Source organism: Eublepharis macularius, chromosome 8, assembly GCF_028583425.1.
Source record: "Eublepharis macularius isolate TG4126 chromosome 8, MPM_Emac_v1.0, whole genome shotgun sequence".
Classification (NCBI taxonomy): domain Eukaryota; kingdom Metazoa; phylum Chordata; class Lepidosauria; order Squamata; family Eublepharidae; genus Eublepharis; species Eublepharis macularius.
Window position 1 is genome coordinate 20,455,617 of NC_072797.1, and position 19,760 is coordinate 20,475,376.

A 19,760-nucleotide genomic window follows, 5' to 3' on the forward strand; every position below is an offset into this window, starting at 1 on the left:
CGCACCCAGGTCCCTGCAGCAATCAGGAGAGAAATAAGCTCAGAAAAAGCCATGTGATTGCTAAGCCTGCAGTCCCTCAAATGACGAAGACCTGTTTCTAGCACAGCCTGGCCTTGCTCTATGAAATCCCCACCGTTCTTCTGTTTGTTTGCAAGTCACCCAATGCCTTGAATTGTCTTTCAACGGCTCTGGGTTTGTCGACTTGGTTACAAGAGAAAAGGGAAGGCCCAAAGGGATGGAAGGAGAAGCAAGGAGGAGAGGGGCTGTTTTCAAAATACAGTGATTCCTATTATTATCTGAAAAAGAAGCTCTCAAGTTGGGAAACCAGGGAGGCATTGTTGGGAAGGCCATCAGTGAGGGATGTGGAGAAATTGCTGTCTAAGGTTAAAAAGCTCCCTGAAACGAAGCCGAACAAAGATGACATGCTTGTTTCTGACAGGCCCCTTAAAGATACGCATAGATTGTGAAAATATAATTAGAGGCCTCCTTTTGTCTGCCCACAATGAGTGGAAAATGTTGAAAGAAGAGGTCTCCCAGCCTTTATTGAACCGTCCCCCTGAGAGACAATGGAGGGGCTTGTGAGCCCTGCCCCTTCCCCTAATGAGAAACGTTAATTGCCACAATTTCCAGAGTGTGTAAAGCACCCTGTGCCCAAGGAAGGAGGCAAGGGGGAGGAGTGTTTTATTTAAAAGGTTCTCAGCCCTATTAGATGTGGTAACAGAGATAATGGAAAATAAAAATGCTGTGTTTTTAATTTCTACAGCTTGGACAATAGCGCAAAGCTCAAAGCAGATGTGTAATTTGGGCGGATTGTGTTCTTCGGAGCCAATAAAGCTGGGAAAAGACACATTTCTGTATGGTTCCATGCAGTCTTCTATCCTGAAGATGGATTCTGTTGAGAAGAACTTGGTAAAATATGCGGGAAGAAAAGGGATATTACTACTACTTCTATTACTACTACTAGCAGTCATCAAAGAGAAAAATCTAAGCAAGGTCTATCAGAGAACAAGAAAGATTCCCCCCACCCCGCATTTCCACATATAACATTAATAAAGTTGCATGCAATGTTTCAGTCCTGGTACAGAAATGACATTTTTTTCCTGTTCTACTGTGTCCTCTGGTCAAACAAATGTCAGCTTGATTTGATAGTATGAGGATGAGGGAGTTACAAACAACCTGGTAGTGATGTATTTATTTTAATATTTTAATAATCTAATGTATTTATTTATTTTAATACCAATTCTGCTTTTCTGTTATTGTGTGGTTAACACAATAAACTTGAAAAACATACCAAATTATCAATTTTTCAAACAAAAAGGCATTCACAACCAAATTATTCAAAAAATAATTTGGTTGTGAATGCCTTTTTGTTCGAAAAATAGGAGGGCTGTATTGTAGGGAGGGGGGTCTCAGATGTTTCATTAATGAGTTAGGGACCATAGACTTCACCATTATGTTGCCGTACATATTATCTGTTGCTTTAAATATGTACTCCTATGTACTATCTGTGCTTCATGTTGTCAAATGTCAGTACTAGAGAATTATGTTCTATTTCAGCATTTCTTCAACTCTGTATTGGAGTCTTGCTAATGCTATGTCTTTGCAAACTTGTATTTATTTACCCTATGGCATTGTTTATGGGAATGTCCTTGACACTGTTATGGAAATGTCCTTGATACTGATTGTACTAATCTCACACTGTGTAACCTGCTTTGAGTCTCAGTGAGGAAGGCGGACTATAAATAAATAAATAGATAAACAGATAAAAATAGTAGAAGACTAGGAGTGAGGGGGATAAAGTGGATTTCTCAAAGGACAGAGTTCCAGAACTGGATGCAGTGGATGAAAAGGCCTTATCCAAATGAACGGCCTCCTTCACATATGATAAAATGGAGCTGAACCAGCCCTCAGCCAAAAAACTAGGGGAATGGTTGTGTGTTTAAACAATTTCAATAAATAAATATGTGAAGATATCCTGGTACCTGGCCATTCAGAGCCTTTAATGACCAGTACTTCAACTGCCTTTAGGTCTTCCTTTGGGCATAGAGTAGGGGGTCACTGGAGGGGACAAGGTAGCTGTAAATTACCTGCCTTATGCAGAGGGCTGGACGAGATGACCCTTGGTATCCCTTCCAGCTCTATGTTTCTGTGTTTCCCTGGAAAAACCATTGTCTGTAAAGAGTAAGAAAAGAAAAGTGTTTTCTCCCTATGTCTGCCACACCAAATGTAAAAACCTCCTTGGGTTAGAACATATATTTTGATTGTAAACTGGCTCTCTCCTTTTAAAAGAAACACACACACACATTCCAACATCCACCTCTGCACAAAAGAGCCTTCTGGGTGTGTAAAAGCATCAATGCCCTTGATATCAATTGGGGTGTTTTACTCCCTCTTGTTGTTTGTGCCGCACACAAATATAATTTGTGTGGGAAACAATCTAGAAGATCTGCATTCTCGTTCATGTAGGTCTTATAGCTGCATTATAGATCTGTCCAAGTACAAATCCATGTGTCAAAATATCTTTAGAAAAAAAGAATGGCCGCATCCCCACTAATAAATTAGCTTCAAAAAAAAACCCTTTAAAATACATTCTTTGATTAAAAAAAAAAGCAATATATACATTAAGAGCTCAGAAGAACGCTGCTTTCAAATGAGCTCACTTCCTTTGTAAGCATTCTGTTCCAGCATCCCACGTGAATGTGGTTCTATATGAACAGAAACTGTTCCTATATGGAAAATTCACTCATCGTTCAAATTATACAAAATGGTGATAGCGTATATTGGGCTCCAGATATGCTTGGCTGGTAGGATCCTGATCCTCCTAAGCAAAATGGAATAAATGCTACGCTAATGAGTTATGGACCTTAGACTTCACCACTATGTTGCCGTGCATATTATCCGTTGTTTTAAATATGTGCTCCTGTGAGCGACCTGTGCTTCATATTGTCTCATATCAGTCCTAAAATTGCTTATGTTCTGTTTCAGCATTTCTTCAACTCTGTATTGGATTCTTGCTAATGTTGTGTCTTTGTAAACTTGTATTTATTTACCCATGGCATTGTTTATGGAAATGTCCTTGATACTAACTGTACTAATCTCACACTGTGTAATCCGCCTTGAGTCTCAGTGAGAAAGGCAGACTATAAAGGACATAAATAAACTAAATACAATAAAAATAAACTGCAGCCAGCCTGTGACTAGAACAAACCATCCTCTCCTGACTTGTATGATTGACAGACGGCAAATGCAACTCAGCCCAATTTTGGGTTAGGGATGGGTGATTGGTGTGGGATAGTTGGCGTTTCTGTTTACTCATTCATTTCTGGTCTTAATTCACTGGCCTAGTTCTGACCTTCAAAACTGAAATAGTCAGGCACCTGAGTATTTAAAAAGTCCCATATGAACATTATATGGATTTTTATATCTGTTTGATTGTTCTGGGGCTGAATGCTGAACCTCTGCACCCTTTCCAAGCACAGAAACCTGGTCAAAACTTTGAACTATTACACTTTCAATCCAGTTACTATTTACAATTCACTGAGTGTGTGTGGGGTGGGGGCGCAAGCTTCTTTGTGCTTTCTACCGTATTAAGCTACTGGTTGCCTACTACATATTTGATATTTTGAATGTTATTCTGCACACTTGCTAGTGTGTTTATTGACAGTGTGACTGGTGAGTTTAATTTGGATTCCATGAGTCCCCCAATTCCCTACAGGCACTGCTGCAAATTTTCAGGAGTTTCCTAGGCTGGAGATGGCAGCCCTACAAAAATTCAGTGTGTTATTGATAAAAGGAGATGGGAAATAGATATATCAAGATGGGTAGCTGTGTTAGTCTGTAGCAGTAGAAAAGAGCAAGAGGTCAGCAGCCCTTATACGACTAACAGAATTTGTGGTAGGGTATGAGCTTTTGTGAGTTACAGCTCAATTCTTCAGATACCTTCTTCAGATACAAATGTTATTAGTCTTATAGGTGCTACTGGACTCTTGCTCTTTTCTATTGAAATAGATGAAATGAAACCTGGCCCTCAAGTCAGAGTTGACATATGATGACTCCTGGTGGGGTTTTCATGGTAAGAGACTAACAGAGGTGATTTGCCATTGCCAGCCCCTGCAGCCCTGGTCTTTGTTGGAGGTCTCCCATCCAATTACTAACCAAGTCCGACTCTACTTAGCTTCTGAGATCTGATGAGATCAGGCTCTCCTGGCCTACCCAGGTCAGGGCTACTGAAATAGATAGGGCAGGGAAAATGAGTTGGACGAGAGCTGAGAGTTGGAAAGAAGGGAACAAAATTTGAATAGAGAAAGTACTGTAGTTACTCAAAAGCAAGGCTAGGTTTTTCCTACATATGCCATCAAAATGGGGGTGGGGGTGTCTTAAAGTTGCATACAAGTTACAGTTGTGTGCAATAATAAACATCTTCTTGTGTATAACATTTCCAGGAGAGGGTTGTTTTACATTCTGGGATGTCTTCTTTTTGAGTAAATATGGTAGCAGGGGGATGATTTGTGGTAGGGTTGCTAACTCTGGGTTGCGAAATTCCCAGAAATTGTTGGATGTAGCCTGGGGATGGCAGGGGTTGAGGAGGAGAGGTGTATCATATCATGGAGTCCACCCTCCAAAGCAGCCATTTCCTCCAGGGAAACTGATCTCTGCCATCTGGACGTTGCATACACCCTCCAAGGAGGAGTGTGGCAAGGGGAAGTATTCTAGGATGTACTCTCATAAATGGACATTTTCTCTGCCACTAAGCCTAGCTAGTGCCCTTTACAAGATGGTGGTGCGGTCCGAAATGTGTTGCAGAGTGTTGTGAAGTTCACAGGGCTTCCATGGCAAGTCAGTCCACGCTGTAAAGGCACCCTAAAGACCAAAACCTTGCAAACCTTTTATTTAGATCTAGAGGAGGGCAGGAACAAGCAAGCAAGAAGAGAAGTAATACTCTAGCAAGTGTTTTATTCAGCAATATTTTAGTAATACAAGAACCTGTAATTAGGGATGCGGCTCAGTGGTAAAGTGCACGTGCTGTATGAAGAATGTTCTAGGTTCAGTCCACGGCATCTTAAGACGAAAGTATCTCAGGCAGCAGATGTTGGAAAAGACTTTCCGCTGTCTGAGACCTTGGAGGGTCAAAGTAGACCATATTGAGTAAGATGGTCTGACTCTATATAGGGAGCTTTATATGTACAGGGCAGCTTCGCCTTCTGCATTCCCAGATTCAAACTAGTTTACTTGAGAGGGTAGGGAATGTGTCCTCCTGAGTCCTAGTGACAACGGCAAACAATCTGACACTCAATGAGTTGGAAATAGGACTCACCCACTCGGTTTCCTCCACATAAAATGTCGTCGATCCTCTGTAAAAATCCATCCTATACAACATACCATCTCTGATGTTGACTCTCTCTGATCTGCAGCGGAAAATGTGATACACAAGAACCTTTGCCAGGTTTACACATGCAATAGAATGAGGATGTTGAGTGGACTATATAACTTTAGACTGAAAATGGGGGAGGGGGAATCATAGTTTTGAATGCTCCTCATGTAAAATACCCTCTGCAAGTAGAAAGCTAGCACATCAAGGGAATCCTGATGTGCTAGTTGTCTACATGCAGAGAATATTTTATGCAGAGGAGTGTTAAAAGTGAGATTCCCCTTCTTGGACTCTGAAGTGGTATAGCCTGATCTGCCACCACTGGACTTTACCTCCTCATTCTGTTGCAAGGGTAGATCCGGAGCCTACCAGACTCCGAACTGCCACAGCTGAATTACAAGGTATATACATAGATCCTCCTCCGATCAGCTTCTCCTAATGGTTCCCTCCACTTGTTGGGTGAAGACTTCCTCTGTGAAGACAAGAGCCCTTTCGCCTGGGGCTCTGGCCCTTGGAAGCAGCTTTTTGTGGCAGTTTGTAAGACGTCTTTCCCTGTCATTTTTCAGGATAAAGTTGTGCTCCAGCAGGGAGCCTTTAAATTTGTATACTATTGCCATGAGGTAATTTGGTGTATTTTTTTTAAATTTGTTTTATATTTTTAAGGTGCCACATCTTTAATTTGTTAGCTCCCTCAAACAGGTGGGGCAGAAATTTTCAAATACGTGATGCTAATTTCTTGCGTGATATTTGAACACACAACATTCTTATTTGTGAGAATGAAGAACTAAAGACCCAGAAGCCATTTATGAACTATATTCAGTGGAAGACTCCATGTGGATTCAATTAATAGGTCAAAGGTACCTTCTGAAAATATTTGTGCTTTAATGTTACAAAATACAAAGGGTTTTTTTTCTCTGTCTCTATTGTAGCTTTATACACAACTAAATACCCAGCTGATGAGTCAGGATTATCAAATGATTAGATTATTTTGAAAAAGCACACGCACACAGCAAATAAAGAAAACTAGATTCAAACTCTAATCTTGTGCAGAAGATCGAAAATGGTTAATGAGGGGAGGGGGCAGAATAACTGCCGTTTAGTGCTCAGTTCCCTTCTGCACAGGTGATCATTCAATGTCAATCGTCTGTCTGTCCAATGGAAGATCTACCAGATCTTCACAGAATGAGTTTTCCCCCCAAAGGGGATGCAGCCAGACTACACAGGTGAGTGACATGTTCCCTCAAATCGTCTGCCACGGTTTCCCCATGGATTGGATGTGCTCCTTCGCTTTCATCCGTAACGCAGCTATGCTAGTGTTCCGAGGGTCCACCTCTTCCAGCGGGAATTTGTCCACAAAGTTGGTCCCGCATTGGTAGGGTGGAGGAGGCCCCATGGCCCCGAGCGGCTGCAAAGCGTGACCCATGGGCGGAGAGTTCAGGAAAGGGGGAGGTGTGTAGCTGCTGGGGAGGCTTTGCGGGGAAGCCACGAAGCTGGGTAGAGTCTGGAGGGGGCTGCTGTTGGACATGGGAGGGCTCAGCCACGACTCCAGGGGCAAGTTGCTGCCAATGGTCCCGATGGTGGAAGGCTGTGGAGAGCGGTTGAAGGAGAGGATGGGGGAATCCTGCAACTTCATAGAAGTCACCTCCAACTTCTCCTGCCTCCTCCATTTGGCTCTTCGGTTCTGAAACCACACCTGCAAAAAACATAGTTAAGTGTTAGTGGAACATGGAGTGAGTGTGGCTTCTTCTTATTGCTATTATTCACCAGTTCACTTATGAAACTGTAGAAACCTCACCTGAGTCTGGTAGATCCTTGCCAGCAGGAAGCCCTGCGTACCCTCCCACAGGGCTCAAACTGAGAGGAGAGGGGTTTTTCTTTACGCTTTTCCTCCACCTCTCTCCTGACCCTGCTCCTCAGGCTGAGAGGAGCAAAAGACTGTGTGTTCTCCCTGGTCAATTCCCCTTTGCCTTATGAATGGCCTGGCCCTTTGGAGGCTCCACCCCCTGGAACTCCCATTGGATCTAAGTAATTCCTACAAGAAGCTGCCACCACCCCCACATCTCAGCTGTGAATCATTCCTGTTTCCCCACCCCGGGCTCAAGAGTGCCTCCCAGCCGACTGTCAGGCAGTGGGCTGTTAAGGGCCAGTCATTGCCAACCAGCTGACCTACAGGTAGATGTGCCAGGCAACCAGCGGGAGATGGGGAAAGTAGGGACTTCCATTTGGAAGGGGGCAATAATCATCCCTGGCACTATGATGTTATTTCAGGTGTGACCCAGAAGTCACCCTGGATGACGCTCTAGCATTCATGCAAAACTCTATGGTTCTAGCGAATGCTAGAGCATGGCCTGGCATGATAAAATCACTTCCTGGTCATGCTGGAAGCAACATCATCACACCAGGGACACCGACTGCACAAACACACCTATTTCCTGGTGCCTGGTTATTTCCTCTCACCACCCCACTGAATGGCAAAGACAACAGGAGCTGGAGGCAGAAGATCTCCCACCACCACTACCTACAGGTGATGAGTGGGTGCAGAGGATAATTCCTTGGAAATGCACCCTATGAACATGGGTGATAAGGGCCTACACAACACAGAGATGTGGAAATGCAGAGGGCTGGGATGTGGAGGGCTGTGTTTCAGGGATGGGCCATGGTTCATCTGTAGAACTCAAAAGCTCATGGGTTCATTCCCTGGCATCCCCAGAAGAAGATAACAAGCAACTGGGATGGGCTGTCTCTACCTGAGAGTGGGACAGCCAAGGCCAAGCAGAACGTGCATGTCACATGCCACAGGGTTCTGCTGTCGATTGCTTCCAACATCATCAGCCAGAGCTAAAGATACTCTCATGCAGGTTAGCTGTTTCCTCAGAGGAACCTTCCTGTCTCATTATAGTTTCCCCCCCCCCCACATATACAGGAATGTTAATGTAACTTTTTGCTTATAGTACAGAAAATCACCCACCATCATTTGGATGGGATGATTTAGAACTTGATCTCTTCTATAGAATAATTTTCTTGGAGCCTCAAGAAGACTGAATTGATCAGATTGTGACCAAACTTTTCATAAACCAACGTCAATATTCTATCTGCTAATTAGACGTACAATGGTCTTTCAGTGTGAAAGGCAGTTTAAGGCAATACAGTCTCTCCCCACCCCAACTTAAAACGCCTAATACAATAATAGTCAAGACCTGGACAGCTGCCTATAAAAGAGCACAGAAGACAAAATAACAAAAGAGGAGTTAAAGTAAGGAGAAACGCGTTCCATCTACTGAGGTAGTCCCAGGGCTTTTTTTCAGCTGGAACGCGGTGGAACAGAGTTCCGGAACCTCTTGAAAATGGTCACATGGCTGGTGGCCCCGCCCCCTGATCTCCAGACAGAGGGGAGTTTAGATTGCCGTCCGCGCTGCTAAGTAGCGCGGAGGGCAATCTAAATTCCCCTCTGTCTGGAGATCAGGGGGCGGGAGTACATGCCATGTGACCATTTTCTCCGAGGGCAAACCCACTGAGTTCCACCACCTCTTTTCCCAGCAAAAAAAGCCCTGGGTAGTCCAATGTGCTTCTCTGGATAACTTGCTCCAAAGTTAGGGTTAGCCTACTGAAAATATCCTGCCCCGAGTCATCTTCATGTAAGAAAAAATGCAGAACAAATACTCCCCAGGCAACCTTACAACATCCTATGAGTCGTTCCCAATTATTATTTATTTTTATTTTGTATATTTTACTTAATTTATTTCCCTCCTTTCTCCCCAATAGGGATCCACAGCAGCGTATATCATTCTCCTCTCCTCCTTTTAACTTCACAACAGCCCTGCGAAGCACGTCAGGCTGAGAGTATGAGACTAACCCAAGGTCACCCAGCAAGCTTCCATGGCAGAGTAGGGGGGAATCAAACCTGGGTTTCTCAGATCCTAGCCCGTCACTCTAGCCACTACACCACGCTGGCTGTTGTAATTGACACTTGTTTTCTGAGTTTCTTTACACATAGAGCAGAACCACAAGTGACAAAAGGCACAGATTGGACACTGGTCAGCTTCCCTCAAGTTTTGGCGGGAAATGTAGGCAGCTTGGCGGAATGTTGGACAAGTGACAGTTGAAAAGTCCATTGGACAGCAGTCGGAGAGCCAAGCTGCAAGACTAGGATGCCTACATTTCCCATCAAAACTTGAGGGAAGCTGACAAGTGTCCAATCTGTGCCTTTTGTCACTTGTGGTTCTGCTCATAGACTTCATTTAGAATCTTGAAACATCTGGACTGTTCACCGGTTTAGCACTTGTGCTGCCATTACTAATAACTGCTATAAACGTTTTAAGTGGACTTGTGTCTGAAGAAGGGAGCTTTGACTGTCTAAAGTTTACACCCTGAAAATCCTGTTGGACATTAAGGCGCCACTGGACTCTAATCCTGTTGTGCTATAAATGATGTACTTTTAAAAAATATAGTAAGTACACACGAAAGAGAGAGAGAAAGAGAAAGAATAAGTTCCTTTTTGTTCCTTGAAACTCTGTTATTCCTGGAAATGCAACCGCGCCTCTTAGGGGTGGGGAAGGGGCTGAGCACCTGTTAAGTGGTTACAAGTTGCCTGAAATTTTTACAGCCCTGATCATGCATTTATGAATGTAACATTACAGCTTACAAAATCCAGCATATTCACAGTAAATTTCCACTAGCATCTATAGTGCTTTAAAATAAAACAGAGCTGCAGTCTTATGCAGACTTATGGGAAGTAAGTGTGACTGCCAGTTTGGTGTAGTGGTTAAGAGCGCGGGACTCTAATCTGGAGAGCAGGGTTTGATTCCCCACTCCTCCACTTGAAGCCAGCTGGGTGACCTTGGGCTAGTCACAGGTCTCTGGAGCTCTCTCAGCCCCATCCACCTCACAGGGTGTTTTGTTGTGGAGATAATAATGACATACTTTGTAAACCGCTCTGAGTGGGTGTTAAGTCATCCTGAATGGCGGTATAGAAATCGAATGTTGTTGTTGTTATTGTTGTTGTTTCTGAGCAAACACATGTAGGATGGACAGCACATCGTTGAGATATCTTATCTGTGTAAGCCTGACTTATTCTCATAACAAGCTTGTAATGTAGATCATTATTTACCTTTGTGACACATGACCAAAGTGACACATGGCTAAAGTGAGTTGTTCAAAGCACCAGCAGAAGATTCATGGCAGAAATGTATTTGTCACAGAAGTATCTCCATTCTCCACCCTTCCTCCAAAGTGCTGAGGGCAGCATACATGGGATATCGTCCTTCTTTAGTCTCACAACAACCTTGCAAGGTAGGTTGTGCCAAGTGACTTGCAGTGAGAATCATATTAAGAGGAGATTTGAACCCGATCTTTCAAGGTTGGTGGTTTTCAGAACTTACTCCTAGGACCTTTGGACTTCCTCAGAAGCTTCTTGTGGGTGAGGAAAAGATTAGTAATGGTGGATGAGTAAGATCTTGGCCTTCTGATGTATAAATGAACATAGGAGAGAGCGGACCATATGCATTTTATGACGGGCTGTTTTTCCAGCCATACCACCCAAGTGAATGCTGAGGACAAAGAGAAGGGCGCTAATCCATCTCAGAGGCTTCACACAATCCAGAGATGTTTGGCATCTCTTGGGCCCAAACTGCCGTTGGTGCACGCCCAGGAAGCGATGGCTGTATCTTGCTTGGGGCAGGGTGGCAAAATAATTTGACCCTGGAAAATGATGAGGTCTGACAGACTTCACTGCTTCTCCTCTCCCAATGTCTGTCAGAACATTCTCTAGAAACTTCTCCAGATCCTCTCCAGTACTCAACTATTCCTCAGAAGACAAATCTATGTGGGAAGAGTTCACAAAACACTGGGTCTTGGTGGCTACTGAACAAATAGGACTTGGCCTAGCTACTACAAAGATTACTTGCATACCCAAACAGGCCTCTCTGAACTCCTTCAAGAGACATAAAGGCCATTTTCACACATCTTACCAGCCATGCAAAACCGCGCAAAACTCCCAGAACAACAGTGCCTTCCTGGCACGATTTCCTGTCATGACTCCGGTTTGTGGTGCGCCATCATTCCGGAGTCATGATGGGAAATCACGCCAGGAAGACACCATCATTCCAGAAGTTTTGTATGATTTTGCATGGCTGGTAAGATGTGTGAAAACGGCCAACGTTCGGTTGTTTTCCCAAGTGACTGAAATGAGTCATTGGGGGAATGTGGTTTATGTAATAAAACACAGTCAAATTAAAATCAAATTTCCATTCTAGCTATTGTGTGTTTATCCTTTCTTCCAGGGATTCTGTCCTCCCTGCGTTTTAACCTCTCTGCTTGACGGAAAGAACCAGGGCTTTTTTTTCTGGGAAAAGACGTGGTGGAACTCAGTGAGTTGCCCTCGGAGAAAATGGTCACATGGCTGGTGGCCCCGCCCCCTGATCTCCAGACAGTGGAGAGTTTAGATTGCCCTCTGCGCCGCCCAGTGGCGCAGAGGGCAATCCAAACTCCCCTCTGTCTGGAGATCAGGGGGCGGGGCCACCAGCCATGTGACCATTGTCAAGAGGTTCCAGAACTCCGTTCCCCCGTGTTCCTGCTGAAAAAAAGCCCTGGAAAGAACATTGGCTCAAAGATCACCCCGTGATTGCTGAGTGGGAATTTGAAGCCTAGCTCTAATCGACCCTCTTAACCACTACATCAAATTGGCTTGTGTTCTAGCCAGTGTGGATTTTATACTCAAATGTGAGATGCATGGAATGCAATATTCACATAGGGGGTTGGAGCCAAACCATAGGATTCGATATAAGGGTGCCTTTCTGCTCAGGAAAGAGTCCTTCTGGGAGTGGAAGATTCTTTTCAGTAAGTGGAAAGAATCTTCCATGTATGGAAGGATATCTTTGGATGCAACCCGGGATGGCTTGAATCCAAACCAATCTGTTTACAGATGTATTTAAATAACCCTAACAAAGGTGGCCTAACTCCTAAATAAATAACCCGAGTGTGTAGCTTGTTTTGAACCCTAAATGCACATGTAAGGTTAAACAAACTGTTGAAATTCAAGCGTACTTTTAGGAGAAGAATTTTGCTTTCCAGATACCTTTGAGGGTTTACGCAAATAATGATGCTGGATTGAGGCCTGCAAGCTGTCACACTCGATTTCTTTCTTCTTCTTCTTTTTGAGGGGGGCGGATTGGCTAAAAGCTTTAAACCTGCACTGAGTCTTGAGCCCATGCGTGAATTCAAACTTGATCTTTTTAAGGAGAAACCCTTTCCAGACAGTTTTTGTCTCACGCCCCCCATCAAAAAATTCCCCTTAGCCTATAAACCTAAATCTGTTCTCATTACCCATTTGATGGGATAAAATTAGTAGTGTTTTTCCAGCATTTGGTGACTGCTTTTTAAAATACACCCCAGTTCTGGAAGCCCTCCCAGATTTTTTACAGATGACTAGTAAATATTCCAGGCTTTTCAAACTTTTTCATGATCCAGGGATTAAAGATAATTCAGTGTTAATTAAGCCTGGGTTTCTTAAAAAAAAAAACACTCCCTCTTACAATTATAGATGGGGGGAAGGGGGGAAAAAACCTTTCTTCTTTGTGGTGGGAACTAAAGGAATGGAGTACAGAAAAGTGAAGCATTTATATAACACAATTTCAGGGCAATTCACAAAGAGCCCACAGAAGGGTCTGACTTCAGAAAGGAGCTAAAAAAATGCTTGTGTTTCCGTTCCGTTTTTCTGAAGGTTGTGCTTGCTATTTTGAAAATGTTCTTCATTAATCAGCCGTGCCTTCTAAACAAATGTGGATCATCCTCCCACCATGAACGTACATCCCATTTTAACGGTCATGGCTTCCTTTGAAGATTTCTGAGATTTGTAGTTTCTTGAGGCTTCTGACTGAGTATTCTCCGTTAAAGGTCCGTAGCCTCCTCAAACAATTACAAGGCCCAGGGTGGCAGAAAAAGAAGGAATGGCACAAATAGCACTAAGCGTCAGCCTAGATAAGTATGACTTTTGCTGAACTGGTCCCAGAAGAGGGGATGGGACTACACCAAGGTTTAAAAATATATATATAAGGAGGAGTCTCAAGTTGATGCCGAATAAAATCCAGAGCCTCATGTTTGCTGCAATTATACATGGAGCTCCTCCACATATATCCCATGTGCAGAAAACTGGTGTAGGATGTGTCTTTTTCCTCCTTGGAAACAAAAAGAGCAGCCCAAATATGCAGAATCTTTGTTTAGACCCAAGACCACATGCATTGCTGCTATTTCTTACTCCATAACTAGACACATACTGCATATGTCCCAGATGCAGTGAGAGAGAAGATAGATGCTGCCCTTCCTTCTTGTTTGCCCCCTGACTCTGCCATCTTCCCCCTTTTCACTTGTTATGGGTCTCCAAGTGTACTCATATTAGTACCAACTTCATGGATATCCTGCCTTTCTGCCCAATGGGGACCTAGAGCAGCTTACTCAGTTCTCCTCTCTCCCATTTTATTTTATGAAGAAGAAAGGGGTGTGCTGGGAGAGAGGTGGAGGGAGGTGCAGCAGCTACTCAAGTTTGTGGGGAGGGGCATTTCTTTGGTATCTAGGAGAAGAGACAGAGTGGGCACACTGTTGTCACATCCACTGTACATCACTGGATCAGGGAACAGGAATGGCTTGTATGTAATAGAATCCCTGTTCTCAATAACTAGCAGTCTCTCTGGAGGATAAACTCTAGAGATGGGCATGAACTGAAATACAAACCAAAGTTCGTCACGAACTGGGCCGGTTTTTGGTTCACGAACCGGTGGTTCATCGGAGCTAATTTCTAATAAACCATGATGAACTGCTATGATTTTTAGAGTGGTTTGTTTTTCAGTTTGTCACTGCAGACAGTCTGGTGCCAATCAATCTGTTACCTAGGCAATGGGGGGGGGGCGGGTGAGCTTTCTGCAGACCTTCTGCAGACCTGGAAGTGACGAACCGATGAACCAAATGAACCGGTTCGCTAACCAGGCAAGTTCATGGCAGTTTGTGGTTCATGAAAAGCAACGAACAATGAACTGCAATGAACCATCATTTCCCGGGTTCGTACCCACCTCTAATAAACACAGCAGCCTGGGTTGTTCTAATTAACAAATGAACAAGTGCCTGAAGAAGCCTACTGACCAAAGAGGATGACTACAAGGGTGCTGATAGAAAGCAAGTGTGGTGTAGGATCTGGGAGACCCAAGTTTGAATCCCCGTTCTGCCACTGAAGTTCCACTGGGTGGTCAGTCCCACAATCCCTACCTAGCCTACTTCACAGGGTTGTGAGAGGAAGGGAGAACCACTTATGCTACCCTGAGTCCCTTGGAGGAAGATTGAGACAAAAATGAACCAGATAGATAGATAATTAAGGATGATGGAGTATGACATTCTTTCCACCTCTCTCTCCGGTATTTCAGTTAAGAGTTCAGAGGCATCCATATCACCGACCATTTTTATGTCTCTACATGCAGAATGACTTTACTAAACAATTAAATAGACCCAGGCCGCAATCCTTGGGACCATTTCCTGGGAGTAAGCCCTATTGAATAACATGGGGCTGTCTTCTGAGTAGTCCTGCTTAGGATCGCTTCCCCAGTCTCCTTGGTATGCACACCAAAGGCATAAATCTACTGGTTTAAAATAAAGGGACTGATGTTTGACATTGCCATAGTCATGAATTAGTTTGCAAGACCTGCGCAAGGCTGTCAATGATAGGACGTTGTGGAAGTCATTAATTCATAGGGTCACCATAAGTCAGAAGCAACAGGACAGCATGTAACACACACACACAGTTATGAATGAAACCTAAAAGAAATATAAACCAACAGTTCTTAAAACACACTTTTTTTGCAAATAATCTTAAATATACTCAAGAGGCGAGCTTGAAATTTTGTTGTGGATCTTCCTCTTTACTCTCGACATCCCAAATTGTACTGAATAGATTCAACGTGCAATGTGTTGATCTGCACAATCAGATTTATTGTTATTGTTATTGCTATTATTATGTTATTTATAGTCCGCCTTTCTCACTGAGACTCAAGGCGGATTACACAGTGTGAGATTAGTACAGTCAATATCAAGGACATTTCCATAAACAATGCCATAGGGTAAATAAACACAAGTTTACAAAGACATAGCATTAGCAAGACTCCAATACAGAGTTGAAGAGACAGAAAGATACTCTATAATGAAGAAAGAGAAGCAGGATAATGGCTTATTTAAAGAATTCTGTGAGATGTTTGCACAAAATTCATGGAAAGATTAGAATCATAGAGTTGGAAGGGGTCTTATAGACCTTCTAGTCCAACCCCCTGCCCAATGCAAGAACAGCCTAAAGCATCCCTGACAAGTATTCGTCCAGCCACTCCTTGAAGACTGCCAATGAGGGGAACCCACTACACCCCTAGGAAGCCGATTCCACTGCTGAATTACTCTTAACATAAAGAATTTTTCCCTAATGTCCAGCCGGTACCTTCCCTCCCGTAGTTTAAACCCATTATTTCGAGTCCTGTCCTTCGTTTGAACAGCTTCCTTCCCTCCTCTAAGTGACAGCCTTTTAAATACTTACAGAGAGCAATCATGTCTCCCCTCAACCTCCTCTTAGCACTTGCTTAATGAAGCACCAATGTTCACACTTAGAGGAAGGCCATTGATATTTCTCTCTCTTTCCATGTGTTTTCTCCAATTGTAACCCGTGTGAAAACTTAAGGGACCAAGACGTATCTTACATTTCTGACTCCCTCTCTCCTTTGCCTCATGTTTCCACTCTTCCACCCCAGATCTTTGGATCAGCAGAGACCTTCAATTAAGCACATTGCTGTTTTGCAAATGGTGCTTGCCCATATGTTTCATGTGCTGGTGGTGGTAAGTGCAGGAGAAGGACTAGCCAAAGGGTCTGAAACCAAACACTAATAATTAGAGAGAGATTACTGCTTGAAATGTTAAAAAGCCAGATTAAGGGAAATCTCTTTACACATCATTTAGCGTACGCACCGAGTCTGGAATTATCTCCTGGAGGAGGGGAAAGAGAAAAGAGGGAGAGCTCTTAAACTGGATTAACAAACTTGAAGCTGCTTTCGACTGAGGCCTCCTAAGGAAGGAAGCCAGAACCGGGAAAGGATTAAGCCCCCAAGGTTTCGCTGGGACTGCCTGGCTGGGGTTCCTACCTGAACTCTCACTTCAGGCAAGTTGACTTTCATGGCCAGTTCCTCTCGGCTGTACACGTCCGGATAGTGGGATTTTTCAAAGGCTCGCTCTAGTTCATGCAGCTGGTAGGTGGTGAAGGTCGTACGATTCCGCCGGTGCTTTTTCTTGGGCTGGTCTTCATCAGAAAACTTCCCGTCGCTGTTGTTGCAGGCGGGCAGTTCTGGGCTCAGGCATTCCTCTGAGCGTTTTGGACAGTAGGGATCTGAGGGTCAAGAGGAGAAAGGCAAAGCCATCGATCAGTTGCGCCAAACTACGGGGATTTGAGCTGCTTTATGCACCCACATTGCCGTCTCATTGATTTCTACAGAATTTGCTTCCAATGAGTCCAGTTAGGACTGTAGCCTCGATTGCCCATTTCTTTGAATGAAATCATTGTCCCATTTCCATTTCTTACAGAGAGGCAGTGCTGTGATGGGGTTAGAGGGGCAGAGGAGGCTCTCGGAGCCTCAGGTTCAATGCTCTACTTGCCATGAAATTAACTGGGAGATCTGGGACTAACCACTCTCTCTCCGCCTAGCCTATTTCATAGGGTTGTTGTGAGGACACAGTGAAGAAGAAGCACCCTGAGCTTCCTGGTGGGATTAAGAAAAAACACAAAAAGCCCAGACAAGCCTACGCTTGTCGGATCTCGGAAGCTAAGCAGGGTCAGCCCTTGATTACTAATTGGATGGGAGACCTGCAGAGAAGACCAGGGTTGCAGAGGCAGGCAATGGCAAACCACCTCCGTCAGTCTCGCCTTGAAAACCCCAGCAGGGGTCGCCATAAATCAGCTGTTACTTGAGGGCACTTTCCACTGCAATAACCATTTTAAGCACTTCCAGCCACTTTTATGGAGATGTCAAGAAAGCTGTGTGCTGTTGTTCTTTCCATTGGGACTGCACATTGCTTTGAGATTTTTTATCAGTAAAAAGGAAACAAATAATCAACAGCCGTAATAGCAATATTCAGACATGCAGACACACAGGAAGCTGCCTTTTTCTGACTCAGACCATTGGTCTATCAAGATCAATATTGTCTGCTCTACTCTGACTGGCAATGGCTGTCAAGGGTCCCCGGCAAAGGTCTTTCACGTTGCCTGCTATCTGATCCTTTTAACTGGAGATGCCGAGGACTGGACCTGGGACTTTCCGAATGCAAAGCTGCACCACTGAGCCACAGCTACTCCCTAAACACAATTATGTAGCTGTAAATCCCATTCCTTTTTATTCAACTTGCCTCTGTGCTATAATCTTAAGTTACCTACTCCTGTGTGTGTTAACTTGGAAGCAAGTTCTACAAAATCCAATAGATCCCAGTGTGGAAGATTCCAGTCCTGTTTATCTATCCTTTTGAAATCAAAGTAAATTGAAGCTGATCCACACAATCGCTCTACACAGCTAGCTGCTTTCCCCCACGTCCCCTAAATTATACCGTGAAGTTATCTTTCGTCAGTAGCACACATTGTGACTTTGCCATTGGTCACCCCACATTGGACAGGTTTGCGGCAATGTGCAAAACCGTGAGTGACCAACTGTTCATAAAAGAATTGCGTTGCTGGATCAGACCGATGTACTCATTCACAAGAAGGCCAGAGTGGAAACGGTGCATTGGAGGCTGCAAAAAATCACTTGCCCCCAGACAGAAATGGTCCTTTTCACATTGGAAGCTTGCCCTTCCTTGTGAATGTATGTCTCTAAAATCAAAGCGTTCCAGGTCAATATGTTATGGCCGGTGTTCGGAGATCGCAGGTTCAGAGGCACCCTGGAAATACATCTGATGGCTTCAGCAGGGCTACTCTTAAGTAGGGCACGTTCTATAGCAGTCAAAGCGTTTCCTCCCCCACTGTCTATGTTTTGATGTGCTGGTGCTTTGAAGATCATAGCTAACCTATTCTGGAAAAGAGCAGGGAAAAGAAGATAGAGGAGGCGCTCCCCTTTATTTATTGGAATGGCCACTAAATACTGAATGGGGACGGGACAGAGGGATTGTGCTGGAGGCAGGCTGCCCTCGCGATCCACCAACCTGCCTTTGGATGGATCACACACGGCATCAAGCCCTTCCCATGAGCTCTGCTTAGGACTGCACTGTGCTTCTTGGATGTCAGTCCTACTGGTGCCTGCCTGCAAGCAAGAGCCTAATGCTAAGCTTGTGTCTTTGAGAGTCAAGCACATGCAAGCGCTGTAGCCCTGGGGTGTCCCACAGCCCAGCCTGTGGCGCAGTAGCGTGGAAAAGAAACGCGGGTGGCCCCTTTGCCTTTTTCTGTGAATCAAACTGCCCTGCTGTTTGGCTGACATTACAGTCATTTCTCTTCGTCTGGAAGGATCTTAACAGGACTGTGTCGTTTGGTCTCCTGGCACTTCCAAAGACCCCCAGGTAGCTCGCTTCCCCCTCCCTCATCTTTCCTGGGGTTGTTCTGCCTGGGGGAAGAAGGGGGTGTCGGCTGAGATCCCCACACTTTGCTATGGTGTGTGTGTGGTCCATTCCCCCAGTCCGAATTAGACTTGATTCAGAACATATTTGCCTTTGGGACTCGGGCGACAAATATGCCTCTGTCCTGACGCCAAAGCCCTGTGCATCTTTGATTTTCTAGGGTTGTCTCTGGCTGGGGAGGGGGTGCCCTGAGCTGACTCCATCCTCCTCGCCCATCCCCCCATCCATCCCCCTCTCACCTGGGAAGCGCTCTGCAGTGGGATCCTCCATCTCTGGCCCCTCCGGCCCTTGGGGTTCCCCGGCCGGCATTTTGGGGAAACAGTCCCTGGGGCTCCTCTTCTCCACCTCTTCCCCGGGCCTGACGGTGCCACTGGCATCCTGGCCCTGAAAGCCTCCCAGAAGGGGGTCCTCTTTGGTAAATCCCAAGATGGCTTCTATGCTGTGCAGCCTCGACGGGTTCCCCCCGGGGCTCCTCACCAAGTGGCCGGCGAGAGAGAAGCTTCCGTCGGTCATGTTCAGAAGGGGGCTCTGCTGCAGGTGCATGGGGGAGGCCTGGCAGAGGGGCGGCAGCTGGAGCAGAGGCCTCGAGCCCCCCTTTGCAGATCCCCCGGGCTCCCCGGCGCCACGCACAGGGCAAGCCCCAGCGCTTCTCGGCTCCCTCCAGCAGGATCTTCCGACGGCTGCCCTCGCAGGCGTCCAGCCCCAGCCCGCCTCGGCTCTGAGCTAAGCCCCGGAGCTGCCTCCTTCGAAGCGGCAGCTTGGATCGTCCTTGCTGAGCCGAGGATCA

The 19,760-nt window shown here is 45.0% G+C and overlaps 1 protein-coding gene across 1 annotated transcript; it reads right to left on the reverse strand.

Moving 5' to 3' along the window:
• Positions 1 to 6,608: 6,608 nt before the first annotated feature.
• Positions 6,609 to 19,516, reverse strand: RAX (retina and anterior neural fold homeobox). Its single transcript, XM_054987279.1, has 3 exons — positions 19,213 to 19,516; positions 16,525 to 16,766; positions 6,609 to 7,061 (listed from the first exon to the last, which is right to left on the reverse strand). The coding sequence occupies exons 1-3, from the start codon at positions 19,514 to 19,516 to the stop codon at positions 6,609 to 6,611; spliced, it is 999 nt and encodes a 332-aa protein (XP_054843254.1).
• Between the last annotated feature and the right edge of the window lie 244 nt (positions 19,517 to 19,760).

What these genes read in the sequence shown, in the direction of transcription:
- RAX (XM_054987279.1), bottom strand. Translation starts at nt 19,516, where the DNA reads ATGCACCTGCAGCAGAGCCCCCTTCTGAACATGACCGACGGAAGCTTC. An exon ending in CACTGCAGAGCGCTTCCCAG is followed by an intron (nt 16,767 to 19,212) that starts GTGAGAGGGGGA and finishes CTTGACCCTCAG; the next exon opens with ATCCCTACTGTCCAAAACGC. An exon ending in TGCCTGAAGTGAGAGTTCAG is followed by an intron (nt 7,062 to 16,524) that starts GTAGGAACCCCA and finishes TGTTTTTTGCAG; the next exon opens with GTGTGGTTTCAGAACCGAAG.